The sequence below is a fragment of the Equus asinus genome, chromosome 10, assembly GCF_041296235.1.
Source record: "Equus asinus isolate D_3611 breed Donkey chromosome 10, EquAss-T2T_v2, whole genome shotgun sequence".
NCBI lineage: Eukaryota > Metazoa > Chordata > Mammalia > Perissodactyla > Equidae > Equus > Equus asinus.
In genome coordinates this window covers 81,158,176-81,180,917 of record NC_091799.1, presented here as the reverse complement: position 1 = coordinate 81,180,917, position 22,742 = coordinate 81,158,176, and the positions used below count along the sequence as shown (strand labels likewise).

The 22,742-nt window shown below is 40.7% G+C and overlaps 1 protein-coding gene across 8 annotated transcripts in view; it reads right to left on the bottom strand.

The window, feature by feature from the left end:
- Positions 1-1,770: 1,770 nt before the first annotated feature.
- PRLR (prolactin receptor) overlaps positions 1,771-22,742 on the bottom strand; it is a 154,699-nt gene continuing 133,727 nt past the window's right edge. For 5 of the 8 annotated variants that reach the window (XM_044779424.2, XM_070519790.1, XM_070519791.1 and 2 more), the window contains 7 exons: positions 20,907-21,057; positions 19,327-19,496; positions 15,634-15,803; positions 14,115-14,256; positions 12,745-12,844; positions 12,159-12,228; positions 1,771-10,351 (listed from right to left, as the gene is read on the bottom strand). In XM_044779424.2, the coding sequence (XP_044635359.1) occupies positions 9,329-10,351; positions 12,159-12,228; positions 12,745-12,844; positions 14,115-14,256; positions 15,634-15,803; positions 19,327-19,496; positions 20,907-21,057 (1,826 nt within the window). In that variant the 3' untranslated portion in view covers positions 1,771-9,328. The remainder of the gene's footprint in view (positions 10,352-12,158; positions 12,229-12,744; positions 12,845-14,114; positions 14,257-15,633; positions 15,804-19,326; positions 19,497-20,906; positions 21,058-22,742) is intronic. The other 3 variants (XM_014831229.3, XM_070519793.1, XM_070519792.1) reach the window with 1 other exon arrangement.

The window sequence follows — 22,742 nt, the reverse complement described above, 5'->3', positions numbered from 1 at the left end:
TTCTAAGCCATCTTTTAAAAAATGTCTTGAAATTCATTCAAGCAAAGAGAAAACTTCTCAAACTTACATTATTCATAAAATATGTTTCATATATCTGTATATATAAAGATCCTCCAAAAATCATTGCTCAGGAAGTAATTTGTTGATTCCATTTAAACTAAACATTGCTACCACTGCAAAAGCGGTTGCTCTGAAAAAGGATTGAAAAACACATCATGAGTTTCCATAGTTCAGTAACAATATCCATGTTGATCACGTGAAGTAAAACTACTGGCAAATGTCATTTAAGCTCATCTTGCAATTTTTAATAACTTATGGGGTGAATGTGTGTCACCTTGAAAGTGTGCCTGTGACATTTACAAATTCTTTCAAACACATTCCTAAACACAGTGATAAAAATTCCTGAGCTCCCTTTTCTTATACCAGTGTTTGCCAACCAACATCCATATGGTGTTTGGTTTGACTGATGTCCTCTAGCATTTTCTTAAAAATATTGCATTCAAAAAAATATCTGTGCTTCCAGTCAGCTTGTAAGCATAAGTTTTAATGTGAACCTGATCATAGCAAGAGCAAAATGATTAACAGGGCCTTAACCTGGGCAGCAGGCGTGGAGGGGCAGGGTGGGTGGAGGAGCATGTAGATAGAAGAATTCCAGTTTAGAATATATTTTACAATATTGAGAACAGGTTCAGTTTCACCTGCTGGGTTTGGAGAGATTCTCAGAGGTAAATCCAACAAGTAAGGTCCCTGTTGAGGACTTTTTAATGACTATTTTCCATACTCCTCCCCAGTCCCACCCTACCTCCCACCCCCAAGATTTCAAGGTTTCTACTGAACAGAAGTCATATCTCCCAGTCTCTAAAAACAGGGGGGATTTAGAATGTATAAAGCTTGGTTAGTAAGTTGTAGGAAGTCTGGTGGCATTGAGGTTTCAGATGAGATCCTGGCAAGTTGTGGCAGTATATAGTTTGTTTTCTTTTAGGAGAGAGAACATGCAATACTTTTGGAAAATTAGGTACATATTACTTTTCCAGCTCATCATTAATTATATGAATGCTGTGCCTGGTGACGGACACTTTAAATTTTGCAGCTTAAAAGTAAAAATGTGTCCAAGAATTAAAGGCAGATGACACCAATATAAGCATGTGCTAATCCGTGTTTCTTTGACCGAAGCCAAGTTTTAGAGTGTGCTACTCCCCTGAGAAATTTCTCATTCTGCTGTAAGGCATGATGTTAGAGAGTTAGGAGGCAGGGAAGAATTTGTAAAGCAAACTCTCACAGCATTTCATAATTCTGTAACATAAGCATGAAAGGTAGGTGAAGATTTCTAGATCTAAACCCATTAAAAGTAAGAGGTTATTCATTTACACTTAATCCAACGGATTTTGTCAGAAAAGATGTTGTTAGTAATATGGATGAATCATATCGTTTGAAAGGATTCCGCCCGCTTTTTTTTAAACGGTTTGGTTTTTCCTTTATTTCACAATATTTAAACGAACTTCTCTAATTTGATCCTCATGTACCTGGGTCCATCTCGCTTTATTTTTCACAGCTTCTCAAGTGAAAGGAACCGGATAAAGGAGGGAAATTATATTTTGCAATCATATGGAGTGGTGAAGATAAAGGAAGAAAATTGTTTTGATCTAACATAAACAGTTTTAGGATTATAGATCCTTTAGCAGCAAAAAGTCTTCAAGAAAATTGCTTCAACCACACACATATTACTCTTCTCATTTCCACGTCAAATAAAAAAAAAAAGAGGAAGGGTAGGCAAGGGAAAAACACATTTATTGAGCCAGGCACTGAGCTGGATATTTTCAATAACATGAATAGAAATATAGTGACCATATTTTACTAGGATGTATAAGATTTTGTTTGGCAAGCATTGTTTTTGGCGTGCAGTAAAAATGAAGATGTTATAATGCAGTTAGCATAATTTCCCATACTACTGACAAAGATTGAACTGTCCATGTTGTCTCCTCAAAATGGAAAGAGACAAATGAATAAATCCATGAAAACCAGAAAGCACAATGTGCAATAACCAAAGATTTACAGAATTAAGAACGCGAGATAAATCAGATGACTATAGTCTTCTATAATTCTTTAAGGCTTAAAAAGAAAAAAAAATAGGCATTACAATAAGTATACATAAAAATGAAATTTAAAATTGAAATAAGATTATTTCTGATATATGGCTGATTTTTCCCATATCATAATATATTTGATGGCTAAAATCAAATAAGGAAAAGATTTATTTCTAGGGGGCTAGGGAAATCAAATTGTGAGAGATATCATTATCATGGCTTTGGACAACCACCTTGAGGTGACTTATTGTTAGGAAAAAATCTGCACTCTATGATTTTGTTGGCTTTGCATCTGATGACGTACTATGTATTATTTCTGGTCCTTATTTGTCATTCAGTTTTTATAAAATGTAAAAATGGTTATTGAGAAAACCTAGCATAAACCTGCAAAGTGGTGAATTAGAAGGTGGGTTCTTATATAAAAAAGCCAGTCAAGGGGCCAGCACAGTGTCTTAGTGGTTGGGTCCGCATGCTCCGCTTTGGTGGCCTGGGGTTTGCAGGCCCGGATCCTGGTGCGGACCTAAACACTGCTCATCAAGCCATGCTGTGGTGGCTTCCCACACGTACAAAATAGAGGAAGATGGGCACAGATATTAGCTCAGGGCCAATCTTCCTCACACACACACACACACACAAAGCCATTCAACAATTTATTGTAACAATCACTTCTAATTTCCTACTTAATGTTGAAGAATTTTGCTTGGCATTTTCTAGGGAAAGAGAAAAATCAGAGGTAGTGGTAGCTTTGAAAATATGAAACCTCATGTTATTACATCATCTTCAATTCAATATGGCTTAACAGGAGACAGAGATCACCCAACAGGCTGGTTCTAGATTGCTTTGGTTTCCCCATGAGACCCTTAAATTGTTTAAAATGAATGATCAAGCGCAAAAGCAAGCCTTATTGAAGCAAATAACACTCTGGAAGTTTCAGAGGTCACATGAAGTGAAGCTGAAGGGTTGACATTTACACAAATTTGGATTGTACTTTAAACACTTCACACCTCAGATCAGCTGTACAATGGCATATTATACTACTTCTAGACAAACGATTAAGAAAAAATTAGTACATTCACGCTTTACAGAAGTACATGATTACATATTTTTTCAGTTTTGTTTTACATAGACACTATCATATTGAAACTACATATGGATAGATTGTAAGTCATTAAATACTTATTTTCATTTGTATTACATGACGAGAATTATATATTTCAATGTATCATACAGTTTTGAACTACATAAAGTGATATAAAATAACATAACGGTTACGTAAAGTCCAGAGTGTCACATGGCAAATACGTCAAATACACCAGTGAAAGAATGAGACATGACATCTTTCATTTCTAAACAATAAGCAGCTTTGAAGGAAGGACATTAGGACAAGAAGGGGAGGTAGTTTCTTTTGAAAATTCAAAATCACTTTATTGGGAATTTTATAAGACAAATCATTTTTTCAGAAGTATCTTTGCCATATAGTTTTTCAATCTCAGGTAACATAATGAAAAGATTTTCTTTTGCCCAGGATTTGTGAAATTTGCATAGAAAAACTCAGATTGTATTTTGAAGTTTATCCAAGTGAAGCATAATTTGACCTTAACTATTAAAGGTTATTTTTGATATTACTATTTCAGTAGCCAAAGTTTTTAGAGTTAATTGCGTTTTTCTTTTTAATCAGCAGCAGGTAAAAAGTCAACTAATAGACTAAGATTATCTAGGGGTCTCTCTAGTCGTTGACCACAACCACATAAAACAGGATATGTTTTTCCATTTCACCCGTCTCAATGCTTCCTGACTTGCAATCAGAGCATAATCAAGGAGTTGCTGTGGGTAAAGCGGTGCAGGCACGTGATGCTGTGAGTCACGCACATCTCTTAGCCATAAACTGAATGCATAATAAATTCACCATGTCTGATGAAATTTTGGTTTAGCGGGCTACTCTCGGCATTTTGTGGAATCCTGAGATGCCCAAACCTCTGGAAACGTCCTATTTTCTATCTTTTTCCTTTCCTTGAAATAGACACCATGATGGTCTCAGACCAAAAATCACCTTCCTGAAAAACACAAGTTTAGGGAGCGAACTTTGATTTGATTTGTAGATGATGTATCTACTAATCCTGGAATAAGTGCAGGCCGTAATTATAAATAGAACTTCTGGTTAGATAATAAGTTCTCAAGCAATCACTGTGTATTTTTACATTTCTGCTTCAGACCTCCAGGACCAAGTCATCTACATAGCCTGGATTTATTAATGACTTTTGAATTAATTAAGTAATTAATGAATTGAGCTAGAATCTCTAAGCATGCAAATCTCTAAATAAGGTAACTTGTGACATTCAACCTGGGCCTTGATATCTGTGTGACAGATTTAACATTTGACTCAGTCCTTTGCCGGGTCAAAGCCATTGTTTATGAATAATTTAGTTTCTTGCAGATCCTATGGTTGCTACTGCACATAATTAACTCTTAAGAAAAATATAGGCACTGGAGTGAGAGGGTAAAAAGCCCACAAGTATGGACAGCTAAGAAGAAGGGGAGAGGCAAGGATGTTAAATCAAATCAATCTGACTTGGAGGAATGGATCTCTGTTTTTCTCTTAAGCCTTGTCACAGCCACACTGGTCACTTCTTCCAGTTACAGGCATGTCAGCAATGCTCTCCTGACTGCACCTAGGCCTTTGACCTGAAACCCTGGATGCCACCTAGATCATGAGAATCAAAGATAGTTAGAGCTGGAAGCGGCCATTTTAGGGCAACCCACTTATTTAACAGGTGAGGAGACTGGTGGCTAGAATTTAAAGGACATGCAGAGGGCCACACGACCTGTTTAGTGGCAGCAATGTGGCCCAGACCTGGAAACTGAGTGCCCAGACCACTACCCTAGCAATGACACTATTGTGCTTGAGCTGAAAAGGTAGAAAAGGAAATTTGTTCCCCCTGAAGTTCGCATGAAGCTTTCATCAATGGCAAATCTACGTTAGCAACACTGGGGACGATAATTCAGTCATTGACATTTTCCTGTGTGTGTGCAAAGTTCCCTTGTGCATGCAATGTCCTTTTCAGGCCCAGGCATTCAATTCAAAGACATTCAAAAGTGTGTTGGTATGTTTTTAACTTGAGAGGCTTGAAGGGCGGGGTGGTAGTCTTATCCCCAAATCCTAGCCAGAACCGATTTCTTATCAGACAAAGTGAGTACACTCTCCACGTCAGCTCTGTGGTAATTCAATTAAGCAATACATTCAAAAGTCTGCTGAACTGTTGCTAGCTGCATCTTAGACCATTTTGTCACTCCCTTTCTGGCTTCTATATTCATTTACATAAAAAAGGTGAAATTTACCTTCCAATTGATACAGTTTTCCTGCAAAAAAAGAAAACTTAAAAAAAAATAAAAGTAAAGAAAGGCACTTTGTATGATGTGCACAAATCTGTTTCTTTCCTGTCTACTCGAAGGAGATAGGGAAGTTACTACAGGCAGGGCCTAGTTTTTCTGCAAGTGATGGGCAGCAGTGTGCGGCTTCAAGAAACGGCTGGCCGGATTTCCTCCACAGCCAAACTGCTCCCTGGAGCTCAGGTGCCTTGGTTTTTCATTAACTCACGGGATTGTCTGATTCGGTTGGGTCCCGACAGGACAAGGAGTTGAATTCCTTGATCTTCTACAGGTGGTAAGGGATTGACCCCCTTTGGACCAAACCAGTGAAAGCAAGTTTTTGGTACATAACCACCGACCAGGATTGGTCTTAGGCACTTGGGAGAATGGAAAGTCTGTTAAATAACGTGGCTGGTAATGACTTGTGCTCATCTTGGGGTGCCTTATACCCATTTGTTAAAACTGACTAGAGAACATTTTGCAGTTTGGGTCGTAAGCTTCCATAAATCACCCATTGGCCACCACCAGTTTCCATGTGCTTTGTAACTTGAATATTTAGCTGTTTGTTTATAAAAATATGACTTTTTATAACTCAGAGCATAAGGATCATAAAAACCAACTGTGTAATGGTGGTTCATAATCCACGATGAGAGAAAAAACCAAAGCAGAATCAATAGCCAGATATAAAAAAAAGAGTTTTGGAGTTGTAGGACTCAGCAAGGAATGAGCATGGCTTGACTCAGTAAAAGATCATTTTTTCTAAAAATTAGAGGCTCATTCAATATGTCTTTTAAAAAAAATCTCATGCATCTTCTTCTCTCTACATACCTATTTGCATATAATCTTAGACTATGATTCCTTACCTACATAATGTATAAAATGCATGTGCAGTATGTTAAAACCAACTGGAACTCATGATTTAAAAGTGTAATAAAATGAGCACATCACTGAAGAGTACTTGTATTTCTATGATGAAGGGCAATTATTTGATAGCTTAATTAAGATACAAGGCATTGGTTCAAATTATCTTGGCTGGAAAATACTCAATAGTCATAGAATCAAGCACTTGGAGTTTAAAAGGACATTAGAGATTATTTGGTCCAAAATTTCCTTTAGGGGAAACTGAGGCCCAGAGAAGGGAATTGATCTAAGAAAACACGGTTAGGACTGGAACCCAGGTCTCTTGATCCCCAGTCTGCATCCTTCCATTTGACTAGCGCTCTTCTTGATGGGAAATATGGTAGACCATAAAAAAACCCCTTAATCTAGATAAAGAGTGCTAATTGACCATAGATTTATAGTCTGGACTTGACTTAATGAGTGGCTAATTGGTGATTTTTAGGGATTTAGTTCAAACTAAGTCTTTAGCCAAAACGTTTTTTATATATGCTTAATTATATCTCAAAAGCAGATTTTATAGGTTTGCAAACTATCAGAGTGATTGATATACATCTTGGAGAAGAATAGAGTATTTGGGGAAAGGTTTACTCTGTATTAGCTTTGAACAGAGGTTTTCGTCACTGCCTCTTAGAGTGGAATATATTCCCTGGCCCTCTTGAAAGTTGTGTGTCTGTTTGCAGGTCATTCTCTACCATTATGTGAATCTTAAACCACTAATAGATTTTCTAAAAATTATGCCTTCTCCTTACAAACAGGGCTGTTTAGTGAAGTCAAACAGACTTGACCTGTACTTTCCAAGAGAGGATTGTTTTCATGCACTAAAATAACCTTTAGTGGAAATGGTTATCTAGGGCAGTGCTTCTCAAACTTCAGTGTGTACATGAGTCATCTGAGGATTTCAGTGAAATGTGGGTTCTGATTCTTTGGGTCCGGGGCAAGGGGGTTGAGACTGCATTTCCCAGCAGTGCCCAGGTGATGCTGATGTAGATTGTCCTCAGACCATATTTTGGTACCAAGGATCTAGGGAATTGAATGAATTTGGACAACTTTCCCAAATGTTCCCCTCCTTCCTAAGACGTTTATATATTGGGAGAACAGAGCCTCAGATCAGTTACTTTTGGAATTCTGAAAGTGTTCACTTTCAAACATCAGGCCACCTCTGAGTCCAGTTTCTATCAATGTTGGTTTGTTGGGGTGGAATAGTTAACTCACAGAGATGAGCTCAAGTTCTCCATGGGAATGGACGTAGAGAACGGATTCGGCATTAGGCAAAATCAAAAACAGAGGGAGGCAGTTCAATGAGTCATGGATGCTTTCTTTAAAATGTAGATCCAGGTTTTTGCGTGTGCTCAGGAGCCTACCTTTGCAACCAACTTGGAGAATCTTGCTCTCATACCCTGGCCTTTGTAGCGGTTCCCAACACTCCACAGACATCTGGTTTCTTAGAACTTTTATTTGGACACTTCTGACATGAGTGCTGTCTCTGCTTCTGCCAAGATTTTGCCAATGGATCTACTCCAGACAGAAACTAATTTCTGGCTTTGCTTAAAATTTCTTTGCTGCTCAAGATTGCTCAGAAAAACGAGACAAAACAAAAACTCTGTCTCTGAAACAGCATGTTAGGTGTTGTCACTCTCTGTTTTCATCGTTGCTTTATGAAGATTCACCCAGAGAAGAGCAGAAGCCCCAGAGTAGCCCAAAGCTCATAGGAGAAGAAATTTCTGATCTGTGGAGAGCCCTAAAACTCTAGGTTGGTGGTTGTTGCTTAAAGCAACCTGGAGATAAAAAGAATCAGATAAACTATACTACACTGTGTTAGAAATTGAATAGTGTCATCGGCTTCCTATTCCCCCATGGGCTTTGGGTTGGTATGGCATTTTACTTCACAAACAGGGACTGCATATACTACTATTTACTGTAAATATTCATTATAACCTCACAGCATAAAATCCCGGGGACCCGCTGAATACATAAACAGCTGTACTGGGAAGATAGAAAATAGTCTTTTATTTTACCTAAGTGATAGAAAAATAGTCTTCAAAAATACATTGTTAAACTTATGGGTTTATAGTAAAGTGGAATTTGTATGTACAGTAAGGCAGTATTCCATTAGCATCCTGCTGTGATTATCTTTTAAATTAAAGTTAGTCTTTTGGGATTTCTTTTCCACTAAGAGAAGACTAGGGTGTATAATAAATTATCTATCATGTTGAAATAAATCAGAAAAGCATTTTAGAAGGATTTACCACATGAATCTTATTTGCCTCTCACGTAAGAAAATTTTACTTTCCGAAACTATATTCTCAAGAGGCTTTAGAATGAAATACAATTTAGGGGAGAAAATCCGTGTTTAACAAGTTCAAACTATTTTCAGAAAAAATTGGAGGCATCATTGTCATTTGCATATCAGCAATGCATCACTAAGGTATTAAGAACTGATGTAAACAATTTGTTGGGTGTTCTAGAATGTATTCTTTCTTTAACTGTGTTGTTATTGGTTCATTCTAATAAAATGAAGAGGAGTACAAAGCTTAAGAAATTGGTTTTCAAAAGAGGTTTCCATGATATTTTTCTCATATCTATCATCTTCCTGTGGTAAACAATTTTGACTATTTCATTTCCTTCTGTTGCGTACCAAACCATGAAAGCCTTTTCCAGAGGATATACCTATTGGCACTGTCCCTCAAGAATACTAGGCAATGTGCTTTTATTTCATTGAATACACCATTTTATAACTAATAGCAAGGACTAAATCTACAAATCACAGTGAGGAAACAAAATGATTTGTTCTGGAATCAGCTGTTGGAGAAAGAGGCAACTGGTTGAAAATGGAGCATGAAAAGGAGCGAATTGTGAGTTTTAGTAGTGTCATTCTAACCAGCTTCTTGCGCATTCTCTAGCAGATTGCCTTTCATGTACTCTGTAGTGTTACCTGAAGAAAAATCACATTTTAACCAATCCTTTTCTTAATCAAGCTGTCACTGAAAGGAGTGCATAAAACCTGCGGGATCCAAGTAATCCAACCCGCCCAGCTGGAGTCTGCAGTTGCCTGGTGGTGCTGTGAAGGAGGCGAGGTCTTTCTGAGCTTGATTCTGTGGAAGGGATGGTGGAGCCTCCTTGGCTTGTTCTTCGAACAAAGCCAGGTTTGGAGCTCGCGGATCCTGCGTTAACACCAGGATGTTGTTATCCGTCACCTGGGACACCTTAGCGTACTCCTTACTGGTTTCAGGAATGCTGGGCTTCTCTGTCTGGTCGCTGTTCTCTTTCTGTTTCAGGAGCAGTGACAGTGCTCCATCTTTGTCGACTTTGTGAATCTCCACGTAATCCAAGGCTTTAACAGAGAGAAACGGAGTTTTCTCCTGGGGCGGCAGCCATGCTGTGTCTTGGTCAGTCTTGGAAGGAAAGCTTTCCACCTCTCTCTGCTCGGCTGCCTTTCCCTCCGCTCCAGTCTCAATGGTTTTTGAGGATTTGAAAGCATGTTTGTCTGTTTTGTCCAAGAAAGTGGCTGATGCACCTGCTGCACCAGTGGCCAGCTGACATATGTCAGCAATGTTGTGGTAAGAAGATCTGAAATTGTGCTGGTTGGGGGGCTGTGGCAAAGGCCATGTTGAAGATTTGGATCCGTCGATGTGGAAATAGGGGATTTTGCCTTCCAAGCTTGTGCTCTGGGGGTCCCAGGTATGGGTGACATTTTTTGGGGGATTCTCCGGCTTCTCAATGCCCTCAGGGGTCTGGAATGTGGAGGGATTTGCCCGGGGTTCCTCACACTTTTCCGACAAAAGGGAAGGGCTGTCGCAGCTGCCCCGGCCAGAGTCACTGTCAGGATCCAGGTGGGTGGGCTTCATACCCTGACCCGGGTGTTCTTTTGAATGGGCTGGCATCAGCTGCTGGTCCTCACTGTCATCTACTTCTAAGAACTCCACCAGCAAGTCCTCACAGTCAGAAGTGGGAGGGAATTCTTGGCACCCCAGGGCACTCAGTAGTTCTTCAGACTTGCCTTTCTGTTAAAACGTAGACACAAGGAGAGATGGCTGTTAGTTTCATAGCATTCCAAATCAGCATCACGGCCAAGCCCGTGTTCGTGACTACGGGCCAGCAGGAAGTGGTAACTGCCTTGCAGAGTTTCCCAAACTTTAGACGTTTGTGTACCAGGCCATCAATAAGCATCTCCTGCACTACTATTCATCTAATATTTTTCTTTAAGTCAATTCACCATTTAACTTAGTTTCTCTAGCAATAATGAGTTCAACGGGCAAGTAGTATAGCACATGTAATAAACATAGAACTATTCAACAACAAAACTTTGTGAAACATCTAGAACCACAGTGCTCATGCATGCATGTGCCACTTTGGGACTCACTGGCTCTGCGATGTGGCTGCTGGCTTCCCAACCTCCTCCACCACCTTCTAGGGTCTGGTGGTGGTAGCTCGATTCTTGTCTCTTCCTTCTCCTCTCCCTCCTCCTCTTCCTGCTTCTCCCTTCGCTTCCCCTTCCTTTTCCTCCTATGCTACTTTTTCCTCTCCTTCAACTCGACTTCCTCTTCTTCCTCCCCCTCTCTCCCTGAAATTCCATGTTGTCTCCCTCTCCTCCTACTCCTCTTCCTCCTCCTCCTCCTCTCCATTTTCCCCCCACTCCCCCTCCTCTTACTCCTGCCTTCTCTTATTCTCCACTCTTCTTCCTGATCCTCTGACTTGGGTCAGCTACCAGTGCCTAAATCTTGACTCTATCACTTATTAAAGGGTATTGACTTTGGGCAAGTTGCTCTATGATCCTCAGTTTCTCTATTTGTGAAATGGGAATAATAGGACCCATCCAGGAGAGTTCTTTTGAAGATTAGAGGTTATGTGATTAAGAATACAAAAAAAAATTTTTTGACACAGAGCAGTTATTTTAACATTAAGGCTCTGAGGCTACAAGGTTGGATTTCGAGCTGGAGAGTAGTTAATTTACTTAGTCGAGTTGTTCATGCTGGTTCTTTAAAGATCAGTGCTAGAGACTGGATGGTGAGCTAAGAGCACTGGACCAGGAGCCCAAATTCTGGGGCTGTACTCCCTGCACTGATATTTGCAATCAAAGTGAACACAGTCAAGCTAAGTTCTGTGGGGCTCACTTTTCACATTCTTGAGCTGTTGGCCTCACAGTGGCTGGGTTAATGTGCAGGTCACTGTTTTTATATACATCAGTGGTAAGCTTAAGGTCAAATTGAAATTATCTATTTCAACCTGGAGAGAAATTTAAAATATTCTAACCCCTCCTTTCATTCAAAACACTTAAATTTAATTCCCTCTTGAATCAGACTAAGTGGGCCCTGGCAAACACCAGCCTTACTGTACTCATCCAGTCTCAGCTGAGTGCTCAAAATGAGAAACAATTGCAATAGAATGTTCTGTTACTATGGCCTTCTGTAAGGAATATTCAAGTAGAAACTTTTACCAAAGTATGATAGAGGAAGTAGTGGTGGGTCCGTGTTTTGTATTATTCAAATATTTTCCCTCTTTCTAAATTGATTATTTGCACAAAATGTTTATCTCTATGATTGTGAACAGATTTGGTAAATCTAGTAAGTATTATTATGTGTTTTCATGTTTTCTTGGCTTTCTCTCCTTACCCTCTGACATCTGGTCCCTGATGGTAAGTACCTTCATGCCTCCCAATCTTTCTGTAAACACACATGCTAAACAGGAGGGACAGCTGCACAAGGATGACTGAGCCGGCCAGGCTGAATCGTTGGGGATTGTGTGCACATGTGTAAAATTAATTATTACAAAGCAGTGAGTCATACTACATTCTCCACCTCTGGCACTTACCTCCAGCAGATGAGTATCAAATCCTTTTATTTTTGGACCAGGAACTGGGGGAAGGATGCAGGATACCATGCTATAAAATAATTTGTGAGATAGAATAAATGGCTCATCTTCTCACTTTGTAATTTTTGAAAGATTAGTATTATCTCCACTAGCTACTACATGGACTATGGGTAGATATGACTTAGAATTCTGGGCATACGTGACACTAACAATCAATGATGACAACAATTAATAATTATAGAGGCCTACATCAAAATGAGCCCTGGCTAATCGAGGAGGCTAATTCTGAAATGAGTGGATTATTTGAACTATTTGCTTCCCTTGCTTTTTGGCTGCTCTTGATAGATTTTTACTATTTCATAACTGTGAGCCTCAGTTGGATGAAAAGAGCACCAGCTTCAGATGAATCCATTCTGCTACTTTTGCCAGCACTATAAAAGATTTTTTATGGGTCAACACATGGCAGCTGATGGCAAAAATGAGGTGCTTGAATTATCTGAATGTTTCCATCATCTTTGTAGTGTCTTTTTTTACCCTTATTCCTGAGAACCATGATTGGGAGGAGGGTTGATAGACAGTGAAGTACCTATAGCCCTTCAAAGCCACTGCCCAGACCATAATCAGACAGAAGACAGCAGAAAGAACGGCCACAAAGATCCACACGGTGCTATCTTTCATGGTGAAATCTAAAAAGCAAACAGCCAGAAAGCTTTAATCACATACACCATCATTAAAAAGAAACATAACTAATGAACGAAACTTTTGAACAAGAGTTTTTCCCCCTACCTACACCTCCTTTGATTTGAACAGTAATCCAAAAAGAGTAGCATGAATGACAGGTTTAATTTTTTCCAATATTATTAAATTTGAATATGTTGCATGTATTTTACAAATTTCAAAATCTAAAAGTTTCAAAATCCTTTTACATATTATTTTATTTAATCCTTAAAAAGGAAGTCCAAGACCACGTGGTCAGTTGCAGTAATAATAAAAACTAACATTTATTAAGTTCTTACTAAAAGCCATCAATGGTGTTAAGCTTTTACATACGTTGCCTTGTATGTAAGGATGAGGAAATTGAAGCTCAAAGAGTGATTTACCCATGGGCACGGAACTATAAAATTGTAGTCTGGGATTTGAACCCAGGTCTTCTGCCTCTAGACTCTGCTTTTATTTAGTAAGAGCCAGGGCTGGACTAGATACATGTATAAGTCTTATGGCCCACAGTTCAGGGCTCTTTCCAGTATGCCAGTCCAGTAAAAGCCCTGATACTTTGGCCAGGCAGGGTGTCAGAAGAGCTAGGCATCACCGTGTGGTTCTGGGCAAGACCCCTAACTTCACTGAGCTTCAGTTTCTTCACTTTTAATTTCTAATGGTAATTGTATTCTCTTTCAATATCTGAGAGGGTTGGGAGGACCAAACAAAGTAAAGACTTTGTAAACCGTCAAGTACTTTAGAAACGCAAGATGAATCATTCTCTTTTAAGCTGCCATGTTTAATGGCACTTAGTTAGAACTGAGCGCCTCTTATGTACTGTGCCTTGACTAAGAGACCAACACGTAATTGACATCAGAGACTGAAAATCAGTTTGTGTCTTTGAGATGGGATACCACCTTACAAATTCTGGGAGAACGAGATGATGACCTTGACTAAATGACAAGAAGGGGTAGATGGGGAGGGCAGAATCACCAACCCTACAACCCTTTGAGACATGCCAAGCCCACGTCTGCAGCCTTATCCTAGGAACTGGTCCCCACTGACAGTGACCCAGGGAGCAATGCTATGCTTCCAAATGTCTTTGTGTTGGGTGGAGCGATGATAAACCCACCTCTACTCATTCTTCTGGCTAAGGGCCAAAATAGTTTCTCTGTTAGTAGTACTACATGCAGATTTACTGAATTCATTCTGTTTTAAAAATATTTAGGAATATAAGCAAAAGGTAGCTGAGACACTCACCATTAGGTATCTGGATGGAGCTCTCTGGGCTCCACTCACTCCAGAATCCATGATCTGGCTTACAGCGAACCTGGACAAGGTATTTCTGTCCTGGATATAAGCTGAGAATCTTAAACTGAGTCTGCTGCCCAGCAAAATGAATCTAAGGAGGAACAAGGAAGACAGAAGTAATTCTAATTTGTATTATAAAGAAAGAGACTTTTCCCTTAGATCATAAATTATGGGAGAAGTGAGGCTAGACAATCAGACTTAGTAGATATCATTCCACCCTCTCAGCCCATCCGCTCCTCCTTATAAACATTGCTCACATAAGAATTAACCAATTTCCTATCTATCCATTTGGAACTCTGTTTCAGAAAGACAAATATTCTGTTTCCCACCTCTCACTTTTAAAATTCTATTTCATAGAAGGAAACTAGTTAATAAAATTGGAAAATGGCTATTCTGTAAACCCTAATGCAGTAATTGATAAAAAGATTATTCATTGGTATAAAGCCCCTAGGTGGAAGAGAACTGGGCATTCATGTATGTTGAAACAACAGTGCACAAATGAAACATGGTTTTATAATCAAGGGATCAGGTTGTGATCTCCATAATTCAGGGGTCAGTTTTAGCATCATGTATGGTAGGTCAACCAGATGGTTTGTGTCTCCCGATATGATGCAATATGAAGGATATATCACCTCTGAAGTATTCTTGCCAAAAATTGTTCAGCCTGAATTTAACCTAGTCTTTATATCCAATGCCTGGTTATAGGAAATAAAAGGGCAGAGAAACTAGCTAAATGACCTCACAAAGAACTAATCAGACAAATACAGAAGGTGGGACATTCTATGGGACAAGCGGCGTAGTCTCTTGAGTATGTTGAGACCAAAGGAATATAACTACTAGCCACAATGTGTGGTCCTGGAGTGGATTCTCCTTTGGACAAATTAGCTGTTAAAGATATCTTTTGAAGCAATTGTGGGAATGAAAGTATAAACTGTCTATTAAATGATACTAAGGAATTTTAATTAATTTTCTATGTGTGATCATATTATTTTGGCTGTGTTTGGAAGTGTTCTCTTTTTAAAAGAGACCTGTACTAAAGTACTTAAGAGTAGAATATCATAATGCCTATAATTTACTGTATTATTTCTTTACATTCAAGTATTTCAAAGCAAATAAAAATGCCATTGACTGTGGCCTGGTTACACTGAGATTTTTCCCTCCCACTTACTACCGGTTAAGTATTCTCATAGTGTCTAGATCTAAGACACTTTGAGGGAGGTGGGTTGGAAATCCGGTGAAAGAGGCTGTTCAGTCCAAGGAACTAACCAGCCCTTGGAGAGCTGTGAAGATGAGCCCCCATCAATCCCAAGAGAGGGGAGAATTCCCTTCCACATCTGGGTGGGCCACATCAGCATCAGGAGGGCAACATGGTGACCCAATAATTAGGAGGAATGACTTGTTCTTCATTGTGAGGGCTTCATCTTTGCCAAGGGACATGGTTCTTTACAAAAGCTTCTAGTAGACTCACCTCCCACTCAGCTGATTTCTCAGGTTTTAATCGAATTTCATACTGGAGTGTGAGCCAACCGGATCTTACATCAACCAGGGTGGGTGGAAACCATCTCATCCACAGATAGGGTTTTTTGTCTTCTGGCTGTTTTAATTCCAAAGTCAGATTCACAGGAGGGTCTGGTTCAACTGCAGATGTGAAAGAAACTCCATATTTAGTAAAAGTGGTCTTTGAACACAGAACTGGATGACTCAGAGGCAGCTCTCTCTACCAGTTCACTCCCCCATGGTTATAGGACACTTTGCACTTGATTATTTGCATTTGATCTGGTTGATCAATTGAGTCTGGATTAGGCTGAAGCAAGTCAGATGCCTAGGGTGCAAAATTTAAGGAGGTACAAATGGCCAACAAGCACATGAAAGGTGCTCAATGCCCTTAGTCACTTGGGAAATGCAAATCAAAACCACAGTGAGATACCATTTCACACCAGCTAGGATGGCTAGAATTCAAAAAAGGAAAAATAAAGAATGTTGGTGAGAATGCTAGAGAAATTGGAACCCTCATACATTGCTGGTGGGAATCTAAAATGGTGCAGGTGCTATGGACAAAAGTTTGGAAGTTATTCAAAAAGTTAAACCATGAATTACCATGTCACACATCAGTTTCATTCCTAGGTGTATACCCTCCGACACTGAAAGGAAGTGTTCAAACAGAGACACATGAATATTCATGGCAAGACTATTCATAATAGTCAATAGGTGATAACAACCCAAATATCCATTGACTGACGAACAGATAAACAATATCCGTATAATGAAAGATTATTCAGCCATAAAGAGGAAGGAGTACATGCTACATGTACATGATACATGCTACAACATGGATGAATCTTGAGAACATTATGCTAAGTGAAAGAAGCCAGACACGAAAGACCACATACTATATGATTTCACATATATGAAATATCCAGAATGGGCAAATCTATGGAGACAGAAAACAGATTAGGGGCTGCTTTGGGGCTGGGGTAAGGGGGAGAATTCTGAGGAACTGCTTAATGGGTATGAAGTTTCCATTTGGAGTGATAAAAGTGTTCTGGAACTAGATAGTGGTGATGGTTGCATAACATTGTGAATGAACTCATACCACTGAATCGCACAACTTTAAAACAGCTAAAATGGTGAATTTTATGCTATGTGTATTTTACCATAATAAAAAAATATTCAGGAGACACTTGATCTCAGGTTCCTTCAAGCATAGGTCTGTGAGTACCTCCTTAAGAATGAGATGTCTAGGGTGCTGGCTTGCCTTACTCCAGTAAGTCAGTCTTATTTACTTACTCTCTGACTGGAGTAATTACCTGACTGGAGCAGTGATATTGTCTCTCTTCATTTATTACCTCCTAAAATGAGGCTCCACACCAGGTGGGACACAAGTAAGTGTAACTACAGTGAACTTGGCATTATTATCTATGGCTGCCTAAAAACGAACTTTGGAAAATTTGCCACTAATCCTAATGCTTATATGTTACCAAGTAAATACCTATGAAAGATTATTTTACATGTACTTACTAAACAAACATCAGTTATTTAATATAAGTTTTAAGTTAAACATAATACTGAGGAATGCCTCTGATCAAAAAAGATTTGTACAAAACGGCGAGTAAAACATTTGGGATGAATCTGTTAAAGTAAAGTTTCTCAACCTCAGCATTACTTGTATTTTGGGCCAAATAATTCTTTGTCATGGGAGCTGTCTTATGCATTGTAGGATGCTCAGTGGCATCTTAGGCCTCTACCCATTAAATGCCAGTTATACCCCTACCCTCCTCCCTGGGTTGTGATAATCAAAAGTGTCTCCTGCAGGGGCTGGCTGGCCTCAGGGCCTAGTGGTTAAAGTTCTGTGCGCTCTGCTTCTGCGGCCCTGGTTCGTGGGTTTGGAGCCTGGGCGCGGACCTGCTCCACTCATCAGCCATGCTGTGGAGGCATCCCACATACAAAGTAGAGGAAGATTGGCACAGATGTTAGCTCAGGGCAGATCTTCCTTGCAAAAAAAAAAAAAGTCTCTCCTACCATTGCCAAAGGTCCTGTGGGAGGCAACAGGGCCCCCAGCTGAGAATCACTGCTTTCAAGTGTCTTCAGTATAGCTCAGTATTGCTCAATGGCAACAATGCTGGAATCTATTTCTGAGAGATTATCTGCCAATGTTGTCATTCTGTACTGGAGGTTATCACTGGTTGAGAGTCAAGTGGATAGAAAGTGTATTGCAGTTCACATCGATTTTTAAATGAACTTCCATGGCCTGTCACCAACACTGTATGCTGCAGGGTTATATGTGCGTTCCACAAACGCTTCCTTTATTATTTTGAAAATATGGTCCAACACATTCTTTCACCAGAGACTTTACTTCCAGAGTCAACGTGAGTGTGATCACTCATTGATTTCACTTTTTAAACCCACCTGGTCTTCAGGGCGCCCATGTTTTGTGAGTCACATTCATTATACAGTTGCTCATTTCAGAAACTTCTCTTGCATTCACTGTATTGCCCTCAAATACTAAATACTTTAACATTTGAGGGCAAGGCAACTCAAGAAAGAGCCCATGAAAAAGGAATTGTTTGGCATTTAGCATCTTAAAGGCTTCATATCTTAAGTAAATTTATATGACTGGAGTTTATTCTGACTTGTCAGTGGGGTTACCTTTTTGATTTTCTTAAACTAAGATCCAATTCAGTTTCCACCCTCATGCTCATTGCACTGAATTGCTGGTGGGAGAAAATATCCAATTGGGTACCAGGTGGTGTTGGAAGCTTTTCTAGTTTTTAAGGATCAACTACTGATAACATGCCAATGAGATGATATACAAGTGAATACTTGATGGTCCTAGCCTGATTTTCCTTGTTGGGTGGTGTAGGTAAATCAGGAAGACGTGGGTGACTTTGAAGCTAATTAGCTACACCCTAGATTATTATACAAGATGAGGCCTGAACCCAGTCTCTTGTCGTAAGATTCTCTTTGTCATCCCAACTAAGCCATACAGGCCACTAAAATTATGCCTGACTGCCCTCCAGGTCAATGTTGAACAGGAAAAGCAAGGAAGAGCTCTCAGGCTGACTTTGTTCTACTTTGCTAATGACTTCTCCAAACATTGTATTTGTGGTCTTGGCCTTTAGCCTGCTGCTCAAGCAGCAGTATTTACTCCCCAAATTCTTTATTTTTAAATAATAGCTTCAGTTGCTAAGAAGGCTATGTATTCTGAGAATTGAATTTGGGGCAAAGCAGTTGGAACAATTCCTGTGGGTGTAGAAGCAGTTGAACTCCTTCTAAGAGTTGCTACTCCATGGAGCAGCTGTCTTCCACGGGGGAGAGAAGAAATCCCAGCTTGCCAAGGGAGAAGGGACATTGGTTGCAGGGGGAGGGCTAGAGGGAAGAATTGATAAGGAAAGTATAAATAGAACATTCTTTCTGGGTGCAAGAGGATGAGAAGAAGGATCAAGGGAAAGCACAGAAACACAAGGACCCCAAGTGCCAGTCCTACTGTCATGAATGACTTCATAAAAATTGGTGTAACATACTCACTTGACAAGGATATCGTGAATTTTCTCATCTTTCTCTTTGGGGATCCATCCAAAAGCCAAGCAGACTCAACTGAGTTTGACTACTGGTAAATCCATAACAGAGTAACAAACTCCTCACCTACCGACCTTCCCCTTACCTATATATGTCACGTCCACGTAACGTGGATCCGAGGAACAGCTTCCCATCTGGTTCGTGGCGTTTATCGTGATGATGTATATTGTCCATATGGAGGTGTGCTTCTTGTTAAAGTAACAGGAGTTAGGGCCACCGGTTTTGTAGTCTGGACATTCATGGGTGAGTGTCTCTCTGCAACGGGTAATATATTATGTAACAACAAGTAAGAAAGTAGTAAAAAGAGTCTAGTTTTTTTTTTTTTAATAGATCTATATGGTTGGCTATGGAGGATTCCAAATGCAGAAAACCAGAGCTGAAGAACAGCGCCCCAAGATTCTGTACCATGTCGGCCCCAAGCTGCCGATGGCAGCTGGGAGGGAGACAGAGAAGAGAGTGCTGGAGAAAGGGCTGGAAGAGTCACTTTAGGGCCTCAGAGACTCTGCCTCTCATCGGCCCTTCCCATCTATAGGTTTCTGTGGGCTTTGTGATATATGCCCCCTGCCAAGAAACACTTGAGCTTCCAATGGTCAAGGCGCCACCATACCCAGGGAACTGTCACTGGGTCATCTCAGAAAACGGGACTTTCTCCTGCACACGTACACTGGGAGACCATGCACAATACAGCATTTATTACACAAATGTTTTGAATTGTATTTCATTGAAAAAAAGATTAAAGGGGATAAAAACTGATGTTAGCATATTTCAGATTGCACTGAGTCAGCAACAGAATGAAGTGATTGTGACAGGAGATATTTCAGGCCCAAGTGCCTCATTAGGCTGCTGACATTTAGGCTGAGGGGGCTCAACGCCAGACACACCACACTGGTGCAGAGGCTTGATCCATTTTGGTTACCCGTTTGAGTTCCTGAAATCTGTTTATATAACGCCCCTTTAGGTGCCAGAAGGGATGACAACTTTGTGTACAACAAAGGGCATTCATTGGGAACTGGGCCAGCTGTTGCTACCAGAAAATATTTTCATCACTGGGGAAGGAGACAGCTCTCCTGGGATTCCCAGGCCTCATTGTGAATATAACAAAGTCCTCGCCCAGAGATGACCTCGTTTAGTCTGTACTGCAACTGTACCTCCAAATATGCCCTCTGGGAGGTCATGGACCCTGGATCAGCAATTTGTTTTCCTAATAGGGCTCTTTATTTTCTTGGACATGAAACAAGTTTGAAAAGCTAATGTACCATGGTGTCAAGAATTACATGATAGTCCTCTTATGTGCAAAGGTAATGATTACTAAAAAAAAATTATAAATGACAGAAGGTTTAGAGATGAGTATCTAAAATTAACTGGCACTTAAGAAACCCTTATATGCGACCTTGGACTGCAACTGAAGCTTGCGACAGGCTGTGGGAACATTGCTATATTGTATTGCTGCTGTGGCCGGTGAGCTTACGCACCCTGAGAGAGTGCCTCGAGGACATTAACAGGAAAATGTGAGCATGGTGTTCGAGTCCCTTTCCCCAGTGGTATGAACCTTAGTAGTGTTAATCCGGGGAAGTGTGGTAATTCTAACTTGGAACCAGGGTTCTTTTGGCCTGAAGAGTGAGAACACTCTTGTGAAGCTTGAGAGGAAAGAAGAGAACTTTTTACCCTTCCTTGTGGTAAGTCAGCGTGTAACTGGTAGGAAGTCCTCCATCGGCCCCGGGCTTCCACCAGCAGGTGAATGTTTCCTTTTCCGGAGAACGACATTTAATGATCTCAGGTTTTCCAGGAGGTGACTGTCCTAGAAAAAAGCCAGAAGCTGCTGGAGTCAATATTAAGGTGCATTCCACCATTTGACCATTCTGCTGGTGACAGAAGCAGGTTGGTGAGACCAGGCCAGCAACTAGGTCTCAGGGTGAGCAGGCTGAAGGTGAGGTGCTCAGAAATGCCAGTGTCAGCATCAGCCCCACTCCTCTGTGGGCTGCCCTGATAATGGAGGACTCAGAGAGAGAGCTTTGTGGTGTTGTGTGTGTGCGTGTGTGTGTGTGTGCTTGTGTAATGTGAGATGGAGATCCCAGCAACCTAGGATCAGTGACTAATTGTAAAATTTCAACAGAGTGAGCATCAAGAGTGAGATGGATACTATGGATTGAAGAATATGTGTCCCCTCTGTCATCCCACAGAGTCTATAAAGCTGACATCCTCCCACAGCATAAGGGTGACCATAAAACGAATTCTCCCCTGGGTATAAGTGTCATCCTGAGGATGCTTTGCTAATACAATGCTCTCTGGCCCTTCTCCACTCTGCTCGCTAATCTCCATCTTTATGCCATTCCCACACAGTGAACTCAATCTCTGATCTTTTGTTCTTTCATTGTATCACTGATGCTCCTCTCTCAGCTGCTTCCTGCCCCTCACCCCTTCTCTCGCCTTTTCTTCCATTTTCTTTTCCCTTTTCCTTGATTCCATTCAGCTTTGACCTGTGATCCAGTCTTACCGCTACCTCCGCATTCTCCCACCCACATCTCTGAACCTTGGTTTTCAGTTTCTTTTCTTTTATATCTCCCCCTCTCTCCTTGGGCCTCTAATGTGGTGAGGTGGCAGAGGGCTTCCTTGTAATTTTATGGCTCTTTTTGGGGTGAGAGGCATGGTAAGAGGCGAGGGAGTGGGTAGCTTCTCTCCTGCTTATGAGCTACCATTATTATCTAAGAGCTGTACCCAATCCCAGCTGGAAGCTAGAAGGTCTGAATGGGGTACATGTGGAAAATACAACATCAAGGGGATCAAATTTATTAGTTGTCCAATCCCCAAAGCTTTTGAAGAGCTGGCCCCCTCTTCTCTCCCTTCTCTGTCAGGTCCAAAGAGGGAAAGAGTGGCCCTGGGGGTTTGCCCTGATGCTGCTGAGCTGGGGAGCCCCAACACCCCCATCCACTTAACTCCAGTTGATCATTCATTTGGCTGAACTGGATGCCCGAGCGCTTAGTTCAGGATGTCAGGAGCAGAGAGGAGAGCTTCCAGGTGTCGGTCTCAGCAACTTAGGGGGTTGACTCTGTTTTCTCCCACACTTGTCTCTTGACCCCTCATGCTCGCCCCTAGGCCAGAACTTCCAGCTGAGCACCAGATCAGAAAGAGCAAGTTTGGAGGAGAACATGGATGGGAAGGGGGGCATCAGGCAAAACCAGCCAGAAAAACATCATTTAATGGAATGGTATGATGTGATTCACGTGCTGGGGCCAAGGACACCAGGCTGATAGTGTCAGCTGGAGCCGAGCTACCCTCCTGCTCCCAGCCCCCTGAAATTAAAGAATTATAGACAACCTTAAAGCTCCATGCCGGCCGGCCTGGGGCTAGCTCTGCTAAGATTTGGAACATTACTTGTCCTCTAGGGAAAATTTCTTCAGGATAATTTCACAGATCGAAGCAATTTTTTTGTTTGTTTTTGTTTTTTGTTGTGGCTGGGGAGGACTGCATGAAGCAGAAAGAAAAGTTTGTCCAAAAAACCCT